The sequence below is a fragment of the Panthera onca genome, chromosome B1 (assembly GCF_046562875.1).
Source record: "Panthera onca isolate mPanOnc1 chromosome B1, mPanOnc1 haplotype 2, whole genome shotgun sequence".
In the NCBI taxonomy this organism is placed as follows: domain Eukaryota; kingdom Metazoa; phylum Chordata; class Mammalia; order Carnivora; family Felidae; genus Panthera; species Panthera onca.
Genome location: NC_138342.1, coordinates 11744221 through 11763036, shown reverse-complemented (window position 1 = coordinate 11763036; position 18816 = coordinate 11744221). Strand labels below are relative to the sequence as shown.

Here is an 18816-nt window from a genome sequence, read left to right as displayed (position 1 = left end):
TTCCAAAAAACATTGCTATCTGCTGTTTCTTGATGTTTCCATCTTGGATATTATTCTTTGACTTCCTAGGATGGAAAAGGAAATTTTATCTTTAACCTCACACATCCTCAGAAGGCATCTTTCTGTGCCTTTCATCATCCCAAGTGTTTTATCTCAAGCTTGAAATCAGTAATCAGCATCTATTATGACCTGTGAGTATTATTCATGGCTGAGCTTGTGGTATTCTATGATTCTGTTTCCTTTTTTGTGAACTTTTTCCTTACCCTAGAGGAAAGAATTAATCTCTGTTATCCTCCTCCCTTCCCCCATTCTTCACCCACCACCCACACTTCTTTGTTTGCTTGCTTGGTATCCTATGGACACTTATGATTATGGTCAAATTCTCTGCAAGACGCATGAATCTCTCAATGCATTCAAAAGTGTCAGTCTGGGGGCGCCTTGGTGGCTCAGTGGGTTAAGGCTCTGACTTTGGCTCAGGTCATGATCTCACAGCTTGTGAATGAATTCAAGCCTGCTTGGGATTCTGTGTCTCCCTCTCTCTCTGCTCCTCCCCTGCTTGTGCGTGCACGCTCTCTCTCTCTCTCTCACTCTCTCTCTCAAAAATAAATAAACAGTAAAAAAAAAATTTTTTTTTAAGTATCAGTCTGTATTTTAGGTGGTGTGTTTGATATCTTTCTTTCCCTTCCTTTCTTTCCTTCCTTCCCTCCCTCCTTCCCTCCTTCCCTCCTCCTTCCCTCCCTCCCTCCCTCCTTTCTTTCTTCCTCTTTCTTTCTTTCTTTCTTTCTTTCTTTCTTTCTTTCTTTCTTTCTTTTTCTTTTTCTTTCCTTAGAAACATCCTTCCCAGAGCACAATACATGGAAACTAAATAGAATACCAAGTACATAAACAAATAAGCTTGGCTGGGGGTTGAGGGGAGATAGTTATTACCTCTGGGGTGAGCAGGAAGTTTACAAGAAAGGAAACAATCATAGAATACTGTAAGTTTAACTGTGAATGATATTCACAGGTCATAATACTGTGAATGCTGATTATTGATTTAAAGCTTGTGTCTGGAAAATAGAAGGAACTCAACAACTCAGAAACAACAAGAAACGCAACACAAATTTTTAAATCGGCAAAATAATTGAAAAAATACCTCACCAAAGAAGATATTTACCAAGAAAAAGATGAACACATGTCTATCTGAAGATTTACACATGAAATGTTCATTGAGCTTAGTCCATAAAACCCCCAAACTAAACAATGTAAATGTCCAACAAGAAAAGAATAAACAAATTGTGATCTAGTCATACAATGGAATACCACTCAGCGATGCAAAGGCATACACTACTGATACACTGAAGCATCTAAAAGTGTTCACACTGAGTGAAAGAAGCTACAGGAAAAAATATATGTATAATTTATTATTCCCCTTATAGGAAGTTCTAGAAAAAGGAATAGAATGCTGACATCCAGAGTTGGAGGAAAGAGATTTCAGATGGTACCAATTGCTCAAGCAAAGGCAGAATAATGGGAAAGCATGGGACTTTTTCTGGAAAAAGATCAAAAGCTAGTTTTATTGATAAATAGAGTTTAGCCTGAGACTTGATAGGAAAGCTAGGGTCACAAGTCAAAAACCTTGAACTCAGTACTAATTTGTACTTTGTTTCCTTGAACTTTAAGAGTTTTCAGTAATTCCGGACTTCCTTATTAAACATGTCTCTTTTGTTGGCTGGCATTCTTGGTTGCTAAAGGATGAAGAGAAATGAGGCTTTTAAAGGTCTTAGCACAGTGTGTTTCATAATGTTCTCTCAATGAATGTTTTGAATACTTATTCATCTTATCATCTTATTTGCTTCTTGTTTTTATTTTCCGTTGTGGCAGGCCAGAGTAACGGCTCCACAATATCCTAATCCCCAGGAAACTGTGAATACATTACCTTACACAGTTGGAGGGACTTTGCAAAAATGATTAAGTTAAGGATCTTGAGATGGAAAGATTATAATGGATTGTCTGGATGGTCCAATGTCTTTTAAAGGGTCCTTATATCACCAGCTCCAGTCCTTGGGTTCCCCAAGAAATAGAAATTGATGGGGGTCCAACAGGAACAAAGGCCAGGGAATGTTTTTAAAGAGACTGAGGAGGGAAAGGAGTGACCTAAGCATGAATGGGTGGGAAGAGATATAGGAAGTGGGGCAAGCACTTGGGGCATGTCTCATTAGCATGTTCAATCTCCACCCTCCCTCCCTCCCCCGCCCCCGCAGGATTTTTAGTATTATAATGAGGGAGAAAGTCGGTGAAAGGTCAGCACTGGGGTCCACCTTGGCGAAGGCTGGTTTGGTTAGCTCTCTGCCAGTGTACATGATGAAGTCCCTCCTTTAGGTAAGCATGCTTCATTTGCATTCCTGCAAGATAATGCTACTCAAGAGGCCTAGAGTTCCAGCTATCAAGGAATGCTGGGTTTTGGGTTAGGGTTGAGGGGGCCTGAGTCCAGTCCCCGCTCTGTCTCCCTTATAAAAGGGAGGCAGGTGGATCAGAGACACAGAGAAGGCAATGTAATGATGGAAGCAGAGAGATACTTGGGGGTGCTATGCTGCAGGATGGGGCCATGAGACAGGGTATGTAGGCAGACTCTTGAAGCTTGAAAATGTATAGAAAGATTCTTCCTGGGGCGCCTGGGTGGCTCAGTCAGTTAAGCGTCCAACTTTGGCTCAGGTCATGATCTCGCGGTTCGTGAGTTCAAGCCCCACATCTGGCTGTCTGCTGTCAGCACAGAGCCTGCTTTGGATCCTCTGTCCTCCTCTCTCTCTCTCTCTCTCTTTGCCCCTTTTCCTCTCACTCTCTCTCTTGCAAAAGTAAATATTAAAAAAGAAATGGGGGGGCACCTGATTGGCTCAATCAGTTGAGCGTCCGACTTGGGCTCAGGTCATGATCTCACGGTTTGTGGGTTTGAGCCCCGCACTGGGCTCTGTGCAGACAGCTTGGAGTCTGGAGCCTGCTTCAGATTGTGTCGCCCTCTCTCTCTGCCCTTCCCCCACTCACACTGTCTGTGTCGCTGTCTCTCAAAAATAAACATTAAAAAATTAAAAAAAAAAAAAAAAAAGGAGAGATTGATTCTTCCCTAGAGCCTCCAGAAGGAACAAGCCTTGCTGACATCTTGACTTTAGTCCTGGGAGACTGTCGTTGGACTTCTGACCTCATTTCTAAACAGATACATGTTGTTTTAAGCCACTAGGTTTATGGTAGCTTGTTAGAGCAGGATCTGGAAGTATCCCTTTTCTGTTTCCCTGTTTTCTTCAGTTCCGAGACTGAGCTTGGGATGTCACCAGGGACAGTTACTCTTGGCTAATCTTGGCCAGAATCTGCAAGGAGGTGCCCCAAAGCAGAGGTGAAGTTGGAGAACAGATGAGACAGCTAGTCATCGAAACAATGAGATTTTTCTGGCTTCAAATTTTGGCAAGTCTGCTGGAACAAATACTCAAAATATGGAAGTGGTTTGCAACTTCACGGAGGCTGAAACCATTTGGGGGAACACAGTAGAAGAAATCTACATTGCCTTAAAACAGATTGTTAGTAGAAATATGGGTGTCAAAGACTCAGGTCTCTGAGGTCTCAGGAGTGAAGAGCATGGTAGAAAAAACCTATATCATCCTTTTTTTTTAAGTTTATTTATTTATTTTGAAAGAGAGAGAGAGAGTGACTGGGGGACAGGCAGAGAGAAGGAGAGAGGATCCCAAACAGGCTCCATGCTGTCAGCGTGTAGCCCCACATGAGATCATGACCTGAGCTGAAATCAAAGGAGCCATCCAGGCACCCCAAACCTATATGGTCTTAAAGAATACCTGTATCATTGGGGTGCCTTGGTGGCTCAGTAGGTTAAGCATCCTACTCTTTTTTTTTAATTTTTTTTTAACGTTTATTCATTTTTTGATAGAGAGACAGAGTGTGAGTGGGGGAGGGGCAGAGAGAGAGAGGGAGACACAGAATCCGAAGCAGGCTCCAGGCTCTGAGCTGCCAGCACAGAGCCTCACGCACGGGGCTCACACCCACGGACCCTGAGATCATGACCTGCGCTGAAGTCGGATGCTCAACCGACTGAGCCACCCAGGTGCCCCAAGCATCCTACTCTGAATCTCAGTTCAGGTCTTGATCTCAGAGTCATGAGTTCAAGCCCCATGTTGGGCTCCCTGCTGGACGTGAAGCCTACTTAAAAAAGAAAAAGAAAAAAAAGAATACCTAAGTCATTGTAAACAAACTGTAGCATAATTGGATGTTAAAAGCACTGCTGTGAGGGCTCAGAAGCACCTCACCAACAGTTTTTGGGTTTTTTGGGGTTCTGTTATAGAATGATAGAAAGGGGAAGTTTAGGATGGATTATGTCCTATAATTATATAGAAAACAGGACTTGAGAGCAACGAACTTGGATTTTATGTGAGATTTCCAAGCGAAGTATTGGAGGTATGTCCTGGGTTTTTTTGTGGCTTTTAGTAAAATGTAAAAGAGATAAAAAGGAGGGAACTGTTACAAAAAGGAACCAGAATTTAATGTTTTTCTCCCTTTTTGAATGGGAATGGGTTGTGACTATTACCCTAGAACAGTCTGGGTATTTTGAAGCACAGAACTGGTTTCTAATTTCACAGGTCACAGATGCAAGATTTTGCCTCAGGATAGATTATACCCAGATACTGTACCCACACCTAATCTAGGTGATTTAGGTGGAAGACTTGAGCCTTTGAGCCAGTGAGACTTAGACAAGGTTTTGGACTTGAGTTGATGTAATGGGCTGAGACTTCTGGTCACATTCAAGATGGGTGAGTATCTTTCTCATGCAAGATGCGTCTGAGTCTTTGGTAAGAGTGGACTGTGATAGGCTGAGTCCCCCCTTCACCACCCAACAGATGTCCAGATCCTAATCCCCGAAACCTTGAATGTGTGCCTTGCACAAAGGGATTCGGCAGAGTGTCATATACCGACAAAAAGACACACGATGTTTGAGTCAGAAACAATTTATTACTCACAGCCAAAAAAAAAGAAGCAGACACATCAGTTTTGTTTGTTAGCTCCCCATACCCCAACTCCCACAGCGTGACATGGTAAGGATCAGATGTCACCTCTCCATCATGCAGTGGGTTGCATGATATTAGACTCTAGGGTTTTGTGGGGTTGCTGGTATATCTTCCCATCCTCGTCTCCAGGGAGATTATCCATTACTCTGGAATGCAAGCAAACAACTCAAGGGAGGGAAAGAAGGCTTTATCTTTACTTCCCTGGTATGTCTCTAGCTTCATGATCCTCAACTGTCTCCCTTTACAAACATTCTTAATGTGGATGCAAATACCTTCATTCAGAGAATCCACACTGAGCAGACATGTGAGATATTCATGGGGAACTGTATTCCAACACTTTATTTCGAGTACCAAAAAGGCAAGTAAAAAAATCACCTTCAATAGAAGACAAAATCTGAAAACACAAATATTACAAGAATCCTAAGCATGGTAGCTGATGGAAAGGAATTGCTCACCTTTACAATTTTAGAGAGAGCCCTTGCCAAGAGAAACACCACCCACTGGAATCAGTGACTATATAAAGGCAGAAGTTGAAATTAATTTGAGGAACACATATTAAGCAATTTAAGTTGCTTAATTATCAGCAACAATGTGAGGAAGCCATATCAATCAATGCCATTTTTGAATGCTTATAGAGATTATCTGACCAAATCAGATTTTAAAATGTTAAAAAAAAAAAAAAATGGGGTGGGGGGCACCTGGGTGATTCAGTCAGTTAAGCATCTGACTTCAGCTCAGGTCATGATCTCAAGGTTGGGGAGTTCAAGCCCCACATTGGACTCGCTGCTGTCCATGTAGAGCACGCTTCTGTCCCCCTCTCTCTGTCCCTCCCGTGCTCGCACATTGTCTCTTTCCCTCAAAAATAAATATTTTTAAAAATGTGAAAGAGACTTTGCCACACATTTAATAATTATTCCTGAGAGTACAACCTCAAGTTACAGATGTTAGAGATCACTATTTGTTAATAAGATGTACATTACATCCCCACTTACTGTGTATCATACAAAATGGACATGAATTCTGCTCCTATGAAGCACTCATTCCAGGGTAGCAGATTGACAGAATCAGTTATCAAATAAATAAAAATATTACAAATGATACACTACCAAGAAAAGAAACAAAGGGAATAATGGAACAAAAACTAAGGTGGGTTAGGAAAATCCTCTTTAGGGAAGTTAACGTTGAATTCCATTTATTCTCAAAATGTCAGCCAGAGTCTTCTATTTATTTCAGCTTATTTTATTTTTTTAAGTAATCTCTACACCCAATGTGGGGCACAAACTTACAACCCCAAGATCAAGAGGCACATGCTCTAGGGGCGTCTGAGTGGCTCAGTTGGTTAAGTATCCAACTTCAGCTCAGGTCATGATCTCACGGTTTGGGAGTTTGAGCCCCGCGTCGGGCTCTGGGCTGACAGGTCAGAGCCTGGAGCCCACTTCAGATTCTGTGTCTCCCTCTGTCCATCCCTCCGCTGATTGCACTCTGTCTCTCGCATTGTCTCAAAAATAAATAAATATTAAAAAAAATAAAAAATAAAAAAAAAGAGGCACATGCTCTATTGACTGAGCCAGCTGGGCACCTATGAAGTGAATCTTTTAAAACCTAATTCACATCACATCTTTCCTCTGCATAATCCTTCAACTGCTCTCCATTTCAGGCAAAAACCCAGAGGCCCTTTGATGGTCTACAGAGCCCTTCATGATTTGGTGCCCATATAACAGTTCCCGAGCCTTCTTTCTTATTGCTCTTTCTATAGCACTTATTACCTTTAAAATATTTTAAGGGTTATTTATGGTCTGTCTGTCTCTCTCCCTGCCAGTTCCACGAAGTTCCACTACAGAATGATCTTTGCTTTCTTCATTTTGCATCCCAAATGTCTCTAGAAAACTTCCTGGCCTCTAACAGAAGTTTATTAAAGTTTTGGTCAAAGAATGGAAATTACATTATGATTTCATTAATATTTAAATATGCCAAAAATAAAAACCAAGTTAGCACATACAATGCTGTGTTAGCATCTGAATTCAGCATAGAAAAATGTCACAAAATAAGAAACACAAGAACACAAATCAGGGAAGATTCACTTAAGGTGACGGGTGCGCTTGCCTGCTGAGAAGTTCGCTCCAGTCGGGAACACAGGAGGACAGTGCCACCCGCATATCTGCTGCACCTTTCAACCCGTTTCTTTCCTTTGCTTTTAACTGGGTCAGGACTGAAAACCCACGCTCGCACAAACTGGTTGTCGTGAATGGTAACAGAAGCGGGACACTCTTTCTGCTTAGCAGAGGGAAGTCTTCCTTTACCTTAATCCAAAATGCCGATAATGTTAATGCTTTGTAGTCAGTCTTCAATGTGTATGAGGAACTGAGCTGCAGTAATTCACTCTCTTCTTCAGGCACCAAGTTTAACTCAATTACCGATTCTGGGTTTCGAAAAGCAAAGGGATCTTTCACCCAGCTGTTTTCTCTTAACGTTTCAAACTTCTCTTCTGGAAAGAAATAGTTAAAAGTTTGAGACAGAGAAGTGAGATGCACCAATATCTCTAATTTTATTTCTTTCAAAAGGTTTTCACTAATAACGTTCTCTTCGATATGTTGCAAAAATCTCGGAAACATGTAGTAGCTCGGACGGCTGCTTTTAAGCCTTGCTTGCCATAACAATAGTGTCTTTTGGAATCCCTGGATGCGTTCAACCTGTTGGAATATATTGCTATTTTCCCCCTGTAGTTTTAAACTCAGTTCATTAAGAATGCCAAAAATATCTGTTAAATATGCCAATTTCGTCACCCAAATGTCATCTTCCAAAATACTTGCCAAATGAGATTTTTTTTCAGTAAGAAAAAGGTGGATCTCGTTCCTGAGTTCGTAAACCCTGCTTAGTATTTTGCCATGAGACAACCAACGAACTTTGGTATGGTATAGTAAGTGGGTACGATTAGCTCCAATCTCTGAACAAAATGTTTCAAGAAGCTGGTTATTTAGTAGACTGCCTTTAATGAAGTTAACAACTTTCACTGCGTTTTTCAGCACTTCCAAGAGATTCTGTGGGATTTCTCTGGATGCTAAAGCTTCACGATGTATAAAACAGTGATTCCACACGGCGCCATTATTAGTAACTTCTAGCAATTTTTTAATTACTCTGCTGTGTCTTCCGGTTATGCTTGCTGCTCCGTCACTTGTAATCCCTTTGCAGTTCTTCCAGTTTAATTTATATCGGCCAACAATGCACTTTTCTAATTCTGTAAAAATATCTAACCCGCTTAGGTGTGAGGTTATATTTAAACAACACAAAAAATCCTCCATGAAATCTTCTTGCCACGCGTATCTGACATAAACTAAGAGTGTTGTGCCGCTCCCCAGATCGGTGCTGTCATCGAGCTGGATCGCAAAGTCTATACCAGTCTGCAACCGGGTAAGAAGCATTGTTTCTAAGTGTTCCGCAATAGTGCACATTCGAAGAGATATTATGTCATCACTAGATATCGTTTTTAATTTATCAGCCGATTTGTCATCAAAAATTGTACGCACCATATCCAAACACGCTGGAAGAATTATTTTTTCAACAGCCGTGTGAGCCATTTTCTCTTTCGCCACTCGATATGCAACCAAATACGACGATAATAAGGCTTTCTCACTAACAGCTGTAGGACAACCGAGAAATCGTGTAGACAACTTTACATCCTTTTTCTTTCTTTGAAAATACTCAAGAGGCTTATCAGTAAGTTCAGCATGCTGAGTTTCTAAGTGCCTTTTTAATTTAGAAGGTTTTAAGCTCTCATTTGCAAGAATATTATTACAAATAACACACTGAGGTCTGTCATTTTCAAAGAGTTTTTCACATTTGATAAAACCGTATTTTAAATAATCTTCATTATAACGTCTTGCACTTACCTTTTTCTTTTTGAAATGTGGCTCAAACGAGGTTGAAGTTTGCAGATTACAGTCAGTATTTCTCTCAACATGGTCACTATTCACATTTCCAGGTGCAGCAGCTGAACTTGAACAAGTGTCTGCACATTTCACTTCATTTTTCCTCTTTCTTTTAAAAACGATAGGATCCATTTTAAAAGTAATGCTAATTAAAATGTTTTAAATGCCACTAAAAAAATTGTATATATATATGTATACATATATATATATAGCCTAGATAACATCTTTCCCAAAAAATATAGTTTGCAAATGCATCTCAGTTGAACATCTCAGACTTCACATCTAGTTGTAAGTCACGGGAACATAAACTAGACTGCTCACCAATTTTATTATTATGAAAACGAAACAAGACACCAGTGGACAAATGCTTGAAAAGCCATTTCTTAGCCAGTATACATTCTGTTCATTATATGCCCTCCATTAGTTAATTTTCTTTTCAGATCTTGAAATTGACCTTAGTATTCCTGGTAGCACAATTCTGGCAGAGGAATCACACAAAACACTTGATATATTTTACTGTTTTAAAAAAACTTTCACTGTGACTCACAGAACTGATTTCATGACCCGCTAATAGGTCACACACAGAATGTGAAAAAATGTTGATAGAGAGATTTTTCCTGTGCTGTGCTGAGCTTGAGTACGTCTGCTTGATGATCAAAGCAGCTAGCTAATCTGTTAGGCTGTTGGCTGGTACAGGAGCTTTCTTGAAGTGGTAGGTATATATCCTACACTTTCCTTCTTGATACTTTATGATGGGAAGAGTTTTTAAGAATGCCAGTTATGGTCTGACCCAGTGAGGATCCAATGAGGCTTTCCATGGCTAGGTCAACTACCAAGTTGGACCTGATGATATATTTTTAGAACTTCCTTGGACTGCATCCTTGGCCTGGGAATAAGAGCAGAGAGATGACATTAAAACTTTAGAATACAGAGGTTATTATTGCCAGCTATGGCAACCTTCAGGATATCCAAGATCACGGGTCCTGAAGCAAAAGGCCTAAAGCTCTTCTCATCACTATGTCACATCAGCTTAGGTCTATTTCTGTAAGGCAAATGACCTAAACCAAGATTGGTAAATAGAAACAATGATATCAGGGGTTCCTGGGTGGCTCAGTGAAGCGTCCAACTTCAGCTCAGGTTGTGATCTCGCAGTCCGTGAGTTCGAGCCCCGCGTCGGGCTCTGTGTTGACAGCTCAGAGCCTGGAGCCTGCTTCGGATTCTGTCTCTGTCTCTGTCTCTGTCTCTCTCTCTCTGCCCCTCCCCTGTTCATGCCTGTCTCTGTCTCTCTTTCTCTCAAAAGTAAATTAAGCATTTAAAAAAATTTTTATTTAATGTTTTTATTTATTTTTGAGACAGAGAGAGACAGAGTATGAGCAGGGGAGGGGCAGAAAGAGAGGGAGACAGAATCCAAAGCAGGCTGCAAGCTCTGAGCTGTCAGCACAGAGCCCAACATGGGGCTCGAACTCACGGACTGTGAGATCATGACCTGAGCTGAAGTCAGATGCTTAACCAACTGAGCCACCCAGGTGCCCCTAAAAAATTTTTTTAATAAAAAAAGAAAAAATGATGTCTGTAAAACCTGGAAGTTGGCATCAGAAACTGCAAAGTATACTTAATAAAGCTGAATACAGCGAGCCATGGAGGCCCATGGTTTATCTGCCACTTTAGACTTCCTCCCAGTTCAGTTTGGGTATGTCCATCGTAGAAGCACAGGTATCCCCCACTTTCTAAAAGGTTGTGTTATGCCATTTCACTTCTAGGGCAGACCTACATTGATACCTGTTTTTGCTAACTGAAAGAAATCCAAAGAGGATTTTCACTTTTGTGAAAAGAGCCGTTACCATACTAACGTAGGTCTTTGGTAAAAGCAAAGTGGCCTCACACCAACTTTCTGAAAGCAGGGGATTTCAGAGGAATGCCCTATTTTCAAAGGGGAAACCTGTGCTCACTGCACTGCCCTTTGACCTTGGTGTTATTTGGGTCTTAGTATCATACACAGCACTTTCTTACATAGCGTTCCATCAAGTTGTTCCGCCTTTCTGGGGGAGGGAGGTAAAGCCTTACACTTACTGTAGTGTTTACTAGAAATTCAACAACTTAAGGGCACCTGGGTGGCTCAGTCGGTTAAGTGTCCAACTCTTGCTTTCGAATCAGGTCATTATCTCACGGTTTGTGAGTTTGAACCCCACATCTGGTTCAGTGCTGACAGTGTGGAACCTGCTTGGGATTCTCTCTTCCTCTCTCTAGCCCTCCTCCACTCACACGCTCTCTCTCAGAATAAGTAAATAAAAAAAAAAAAATCAACATCTTACAGCGTGAATAACTGTTATTAGAATCATTTGCATTAATATTTTCTTATTATCTGTATTCTTGATGCACTCTGGCTTGCGGGTTCTCACGAATCAGAGAGGGACTGGGCATCCCCCAAAACTACTCTAGAGATGGCAAACAACTCAACAGATAGCAACCAGCTCAACCAGTTAACACAACTTTCATATGCAAACTCACCATTCTAGAGCCCACCCCACCTGCACACACACCCCACCCCACCCCAATCAGGCTCTTAAACTCAGGCAATATTCCCCTCCACCCCAGTCATCTCACAGTCAGGTATCTGACAACTAGGAACAGCCCCTATGCCCTAGAGCCTGTTGAAATCAATCAAAAACCCAATTTTAAACCTGCCTAGCCAGCTCATCCTGCCTCACTGGTTCTGTCCTAGAAAATATCCAGGCTTTTCCACAATACAGGCTTTTCTGCAGTTTCCCTTCTGCTCCCTCTGCCTCCTGAAACCTCCTGTTTCCCCCTGTGGCCCCTTGCATGGCTTGGCATGCTCTATGTCCTGCCTCTAGGGATCTGGGAGTATAAAAACTTCCTACTGTGTGACATTTCTGTGTCTGTGTGTCTTATCATGCCTGATTAAGATAAATCCTGAAGAGGTTTTGAATCATTTTTGTTATTGCTCTAGTTACACAGTCATATAGTTTGGTCCTAATCCCATTGTCCCCATAAGGCCTGTTACTTTTTAGTATAAATCCTGCATCCCTTGAGTTCTTCCAGGAAGTCATAGTGTTAAAGCTGAAATACACATTATCTTAAGATTACTTATTATTTGCCTGGTGAGCAGATTTCCCCCACTCACCTGAGAGGAATATTAGAATCCCCTGATTAGGGGGACACACTAAGTATTTTCCTTTCTAACTACCACCAATTCCTCACCTGAGTTAAAGAGTAGACTTGTATACTAGGACACAAGCAAGGTATGGGTATAAGGAATATCAAGCAGCTCTCAAAAATGAGCCATACAGGGGCGCCTGGGTGGCTCAGTCGGTTAAGCGTCAGACTTCGGCTCAGGTCAGGATCTCGTGGCTCACGAGTTCGAGCCCGCATCGGGTTCTGTGCTGACAGCTCAGAGCCTGGAGCCTGTTTTGGATTCTGTGTCTCCCTCTCTCTCTGCCCCTAACCCACTCACATTCTGTCTCTGTCTCTCTCAAAAATAAACATTAAAAAAAAATGAGCCATACATTATCTATATGCCATCAATATTCATCAGCCTATTGCTGTTATATTTATGTGGGGACCTACCCTTTCAACTATAAAGCCAGCTTGGAAAGAGGCATCACAGAGAACGGTAAATTTGAGCAAAAAAGATGTCAGAAAAGGCTATAAAGAAAAGGCTATAGTCTTGGTGATATTCTTCTGTGAGACTTCATTAATTATACCTATATGGACTTTACTATTAACAATAATTTGACAATAATTGACAAATGTGTGACATGTATCCATCGCTATGATATCAGAATATGTTCACTGCTCTAAAAATCCTATGTTCTGCCTATTCATCTCTACCTCCCTCCAATCCCTGGTAATCACTGATTTTTTTTTTTTTTTTAATGTCTCCAGTTTTACCTTTTCTAGAATGTCATAAACTGGAACTTACAGTATGAAGCATTTTTACATTGGCTTCTTTCACTTAGTAATACATATTTAAGGTTCCTTAATGTCTTTTCATGGCTTGATGGTTCATTTCTTTTTACCACAGAATAATATTCCATTGTCTAGATATAAAAGTTTATTTATCCATGCACCTACTGAAAGACTTCTTGGTTGCTTCCAAGGTTTGGCGATTTTTTTTAATTTATTTATTTATTTTGAGAGAGAATGTACAAGTGGAGGAGGGGCCGACAGAGAGAAAGAGGAGAGAGCCAGAATCCCAAGCAGGCTCCACACTGCCTGCGTGAAGCCTGACACAGGATTCGAACTCATGAATGGTGAGATCGTGACCCAAGCCAAAGTTGGACGCTTACCTGCCTGAGCCACCTAGGCATCCCCAAATTTTGGCAATTATCAAAAAAGCAGCTATAAACATCAGTTGCAGATATTTGTGTGAACATAACTTTTCAACTCCTGTGGGTAAATACAAAGGAATCTGCTGGACTGTACATATGGGTGCATTTTAAATAAGGATATCAGCAAAGGCTGTGTATCTTTTTGTTGCTGGAGCATACCATAATTGTGGGCACAGATTACACATTATAGACAAAGTGTAGTTGTTGATGCCTCTTCTTCTTCTTTTTTTTTTTTTTTGGTAAAGGTGCCAATGTGAACTCATTCATACTGGCCGACTTCAAATGCCAAAGGGACTACTCAAGGATCTCATCAGTCATAACGGCCTAGCATGCTACTCAGGTACCTTGTTGGTCTCTGATATGAAATGTCAGAAAACAGAAGCAAGTTAGAACTGAAGGGTACAGATCTGGAGGTACAGGCAGGAGTAAAGATGGCTGTGAGATGGGTCACACGATGTGGCATAATTCAGTGAGAAACAGGGATGTGAAGAGCTGGTCAAGAGAAATCTGTCCTGTTTGGTCAGTTTAGCATTGGACAAATGTTAAATCTCGAATTTAAGGGCTGAAACTTTACAAAAAGCTTTAATAGGCACCCTGGAGCAATGCTGGAATGCAGCTTCAGGAAGGTGCCAGGGAAGTGGCAGGAGAGGCCACTGAGGAAACGGGGGTTGCTGTAGGAGTAGGATGAAGTTGTAATACGCAACAGCACAAAATGCATCACCTTGTCTCTAGGCTAGCACTCTCTTGGCATAGTTTTCTGTTTACCGTAATATAAAGGGTTGGTGCCCTCAGGAAGACCTACAGATAGGGACAGAGGTCAGGGTTTATTAGAGTGGTGGCAATTTTACATGTTGGTTGCCTTAGGAGGGGCTTGGAAATATCAGCTTGACTAGTTATTATAAATGCTTTAATGATGGCTAAGTAGCCTAAGTAACTAGAAATCTACTGTATACAGTACCAGGCTATACTTAAAAAGATGTGCATCTGGGAGAGAATTCGGGGACTGGTAGATGCCTTGACTTAATCTTGGTTAGAGGTTTCCTTGAAAGATGGCATGTTCCAAATATTTCACCATGGTCTGAAAAAGGCAGAGCTTTTCTTATGTCCTGTCTTCCAAGATAGGTTGGTAAGGACTAGAGAGTTTATTTCTCTTGGATGTCAGAGCACGGTGTATATCATCGATGTTTAAACCAGAACTAAATTGTTGGAAACTCAACTGCATCTAGATTTCTTTTTAATGAATAAGAAGAGTTGGAGGGAAATCACAGTAGCCTTAAAAGCAATCTGCCTTAGATACATAGCTGCCCTTAAAAGGTGAAAGAGAACAATTATTGACTCTTCCTCTCAGTTAAAAGTTCCACTAAGGATGCTTTCTTGTTTTTAATACTTCTTTCCCTCCAAGAAATCTCAAATCACTAGCGGTTTTTGTTGTTGTTGTTGTTGTTGTTTTTAAAGATTTTATTTTTAAGTAATCTCTACACCCAACATGGGGCTTGAACTTTAAACCCCAAGATGAAGCATAGCATGTTCTCCCAACTGAGACAGCCAGATGCTCCACAAGCCATTACAATTTTAAGGATAAAATATGCCATGTTCCCCCAGGTATTTTATAGATATTTACCTTATACAGCTAAAGAAAAAAAGGGGTTAAATGTGCTACAAAGTCTTTTGTCTGCCCTCCTTTTGTTTAACTTCTCTTAATGGGAAGTCATAGGAGTTTTGGGGTCTAGGCTCAAACCTGTTTTTGGTCTAACCATAAGTTGGGGAACTTTAATTTGAAGAGACATATTCGTAATTAGGAGTCACTGTACATCAGAACATATACATACCATACATAACATGGGCAAGTACATCAGTGTAAGTCTACAGCCCAAATGGGCTCTGCTGGGACAGATCCCTTCATGGCCAAAACTTAAAAGATCATAAACGTGTGCACTGATGCTTAAGATAGACATATTGAGGTTGACCGTTGTCATTTCCGAGCAATAATGCTCTTTAATCAGATGTGCATATAGCGTAGCCATCCTTTAGGATAGAATTTCAATTAAGTTGACCAACTAGTTGTAGGGGAAGTTTCCTTATATACCAAGATGCACTAACATAGTTATGTGATGTAGTTTCAGGTTACTGATTTTGCACAAATGAATCTTATCTACCTGTTCCTAGAATGTGTTTGTCATACGGTAGGTACTCAGTAAATGTATTTGAAATAAACGAGAGAATGAATGACACTATTTTTACCAGTCAGTGAAAAATAAATTACCAAACTATATTTGAACAATTTGGTAATATGTAAGACAAAGGCTAGTAAAACATATTCTTTAAAATAGGATAATCAAAGATACCCTATTTTACAATAAACTGCTTATAAAGTTAAGTAGCAGAAAGAAGGGTCCTATACAAAGATACATGTAAACTATGTTTAGATTTAGTTTATAAAACTTAGCACCTAAATCTACCTAAAAATAACTCACGTAAAATACTAGTATCTCACTTATAAGTTTGAATTACTATTCTTTTAGACAAAACCAACTGTCATTTAAGCGTTTTTTAAAATATTTTTATCACTCCTATTTCAACCCAATCCTCTCAGGAGTTTATAATTGGCTATACTTCAGGCTGTTGAATTAAAAAAGTATTTCTTTGAGGGGGGCGGCGCCTGGGTGGTTCAGTCAGTTAAGCGTCCGACTTCGGCTCAGGTCATGATCTCACGGTCCGTGAGTTTGAGCCCCACACTGGGCTCTGTGCTGACAGCTCAGAGCCTGGAGCCTGCTTCGGATTCTGTGTTTCCCTCTGCCCTTCCCCTCTCGAGCTCTGTCTCTCGCTCGCTCTCAAAAAAATAAACATTAAAAAATATTTTTTTTTAAGTATTTTTTTTAAGTTTATTTATTTTTCAGAGAGCATGCTCACAGGAGTGAGGAAGGGCAGAGAGAACCCCAACCAGGCTCCACACTGCCATTACAGAGCCCAACGCAAGGCTGGACCCACAGTGAGATCATGACCTGAGCCAAAATCAAGAGGCTGATGCCCAACAGACTGAGCCACCCAGGCACCCTCAAAAAGCATTCTTAAAGAGCGTACTCCCTCTCCTAAATCAGACAATTCACCTACAATAATAGTAGAGGAAATGTATTAGGGTATAGACCTGGTACAAGTGGTAACGAAAGCCTGGGAAACCCTTTCCTTTTTTTTTTTTAAGTTTATTTTTTTGTTTTTTTTAAATATTTTTTTTAATTTTTTTTATGTTTATTTATTTTTGAGAGAGAGAGCATGAACGGGGGAGGGTCAGAGAGAGAGGGAGACACAGAATCTGAAACAGGCTCCAGGCTCTGAGCTGTCAGCACAGAGCCCGATGCGGGGCTCGAACTCACGGACTGCAAGATCATGACCTGAGCCGAAGTCGGTCGCCCAACCGACTGAGCCACCCAGGCGCCCCTTAAGTTTATTTTTTTATTAAGTAATTTCTACCCCTAATGTGGGGCTCAAACTCCTGACCTCGGAGATCAAGAGTCTCCAGCTCTTCTGACTCAGCCTGCCAGGCCTCCAGGGGGGTAAGTCCTTTTTTAACTGAAACAGGACACAAGGTATCAGCAAGGTATCAGCTACATGGAACACAGAAGTAGAAAATGTTACAAGTCTGACAGAAGGTGTGAAACAGTTCTTCAGGAAAGTGGTGCTATGAATGAATGGTCTAGGAAAACGTTTCAGGATTTTAAGGAAGTATGCATGATTGTCTTATATGTTTAATGCAATGATCATTCTTGCTGTAAGCATAACAGGTGATCTTTAATTCCCTGACACTAATTCTTACATCTTAGACATATCTCCATGGTGTTATGAATATTATCCTCTAAAAATACAGCTTTTGGGGGCACTTGGGTGGCTCAGTTGGTTAAGTGCCCAACTTCGGCTCACATCATGATCTCACAGTTTGCAAGTTCGAGCCCAGTGTCCAGCTCTGTGCAGCCTGGAGCCTGATTCAGATTCTGTTTCTCCCTCTCTCTCTGCCCTACCCCCACTTGTGGTCTGCATCTGTCTCAAAAACAAACATTAAAAAAGTAATAATAAAAATAAAAGTACAGCTTTTCATTTATTTTTATTGCCAGGCACTCACAAAAAGTTTTGATCAGTTTTCTCATAATTCAAAACCTCTAATGGTTCTGAGCTAGTGCATTCTCCTCAGGGCAATTTCTCTAAATCTAAGCCTCATCTTATCCTTCGTACAATTCTATATTTTAAGCTCTAAGACTACCAAAGTTCTTGAAATTTGTCCTGCACTTCCACGATTCTGCTTCTGACTAGTATTCTGTTTGTATGGAATATCCTTAAGTCATTTGAGATCCTAGTCATTCTTTAAATGATTTACCTCAAATGCTACAGCATTCATTCACTTAACTAATATTTAGGAACTTACAATGTATCAGGCACTGGGCATACAAAGCAAAAAAAAAAAAAAAAAAAAAAAAAAGGATAAATACTGAAAAATTAATATAAGGGAATACCTGTTCAGCTGTTACAATGAATGAACCAGAGTTACGTTACACTGGTAAATCTTAAAAACATAAGTTAACAAGCAAGCTACAAAAGGATATATACACTGCTGATTGTTAAAATTATGCAAAACATTACTATATATGTTGTTAAAATTAAAGCATAAAAGTGCTTGGGAGAGTGGCTACCTTGGGCAAGAGGGAACAGAATGAGACTGCGTGGGTCAGACAAAGGACTTCAATTTATATTATCAAGGAATTTATGTAATTTATTTCCGCAGTTAGGTGGCGAGTACACAATGTATGATTTATACTTTTGTCTGTATAAAATATTCTACATTTGTAAAGGATATGTAAGGCTTGATTCCCTCCTGAAGACACTGCAGATCTGTCTCATAACCCGTAACCTAAAATTACCTTCTGTCTCTTGTACTCTCGTTTACCGTATTGCCTCGATGCACTCATTAGGTAGGACACTAGATCCTAAGGGTAGCAACTTGCAGGTATCACCTTCAGGTATATTCACATGTTATCCTCTTTCCAGCGGATTCCTGACTTCTCCCCGGTCCTCTCGGGCCCAACTAGGCCTTCTAAGAATTTCAGCTTGCCTCTTCCAACCGACCCTAGAATAGCTCCAATCAGACCCCGGATTGCTGTCCCTCTCGCCCCGGGAGGCCTCAATTCGTCCCCTGTGCGAAACCAGAAGGTGCCTCCCCCAATGAAACCCGGGATATCTCCCGTTAGCAGACTCTGGTCCATCCCTATCAGAGGCTGCCTTTCTTCTCACCTCCAGACCAGCGCCACAAGCCTCCCGCTTCGCCCGACGAGCGGCGGTTCAGCTGGTCCCCCCTCCCCCCATTCCCTACGCAACACCACTTCCGGCCTAATCTCACCACTCACTAACATCTCACTTCCAGCCGGGAAAAAAAAACAAAGAACAAAAAACAACACTGGCTCGACCCTTTGCGCACGCGCAAAACGGCGGACAGGGCCGAAATTTTCGCCT

General features: G+C 41.0%; 1 protein-coding gene across 7 annotated transcripts; it reads right to left on the bottom strand.

The window, feature by feature from the left end:
* Window positions 1-4969: 4969 nt before the first annotated feature.
* On the bottom strand, window positions 4970-18748 carry ZBED11 (zinc finger BED-type containing 11). 7 transcript variants are annotated; one of them, XM_060655400.3, is made up of 5 exons: window positions 18598-18747; window positions 8933-9857; window positions 7346-8682; window positions 5318-5439; window positions 4970-5191 (listed from the first exon to the last, which is right to left on the bottom strand). In XM_060655400.3, the coding sequence occupies exons 3-4, from the start codon at window positions 8618-8620 to the stop codon at window positions 5359-5361; spliced, it is 1356 nt and encodes a 451-aa protein (XP_060511383.3). In that variant the 5' UTR covers window positions 8621-8682; window positions 8933-9857; window positions 18598-18747; the 3' UTR covers window positions 4970-5191; window positions 5318-5358. The 7 variants fall into 7 exon arrangements, 4 of the variants coding, with proteins under 4 accessions (XP_060511383.3, XP_060511382.3, XP_060511381.3 ...); XR_009616520.3 differs by having other exon boundaries at window positions 5318-8682; XR_009616521.3 differs by having other exon boundaries at window positions 4970-7530; window positions 8570-8682; window positions 18598-18745.
* Between the last annotated feature and the right edge of the window lie 68 nt (window positions 18749-18816).

Excerpts from the sequence above, each read along its gene's own strand:
- ZBED11 (XM_060655398.3), bottom strand. The coding sequence starts at position 8,620 with ATGGCTCACACGGCTGTTGAAAAAATAATTCTTCCAGCGTGTTTGGAT.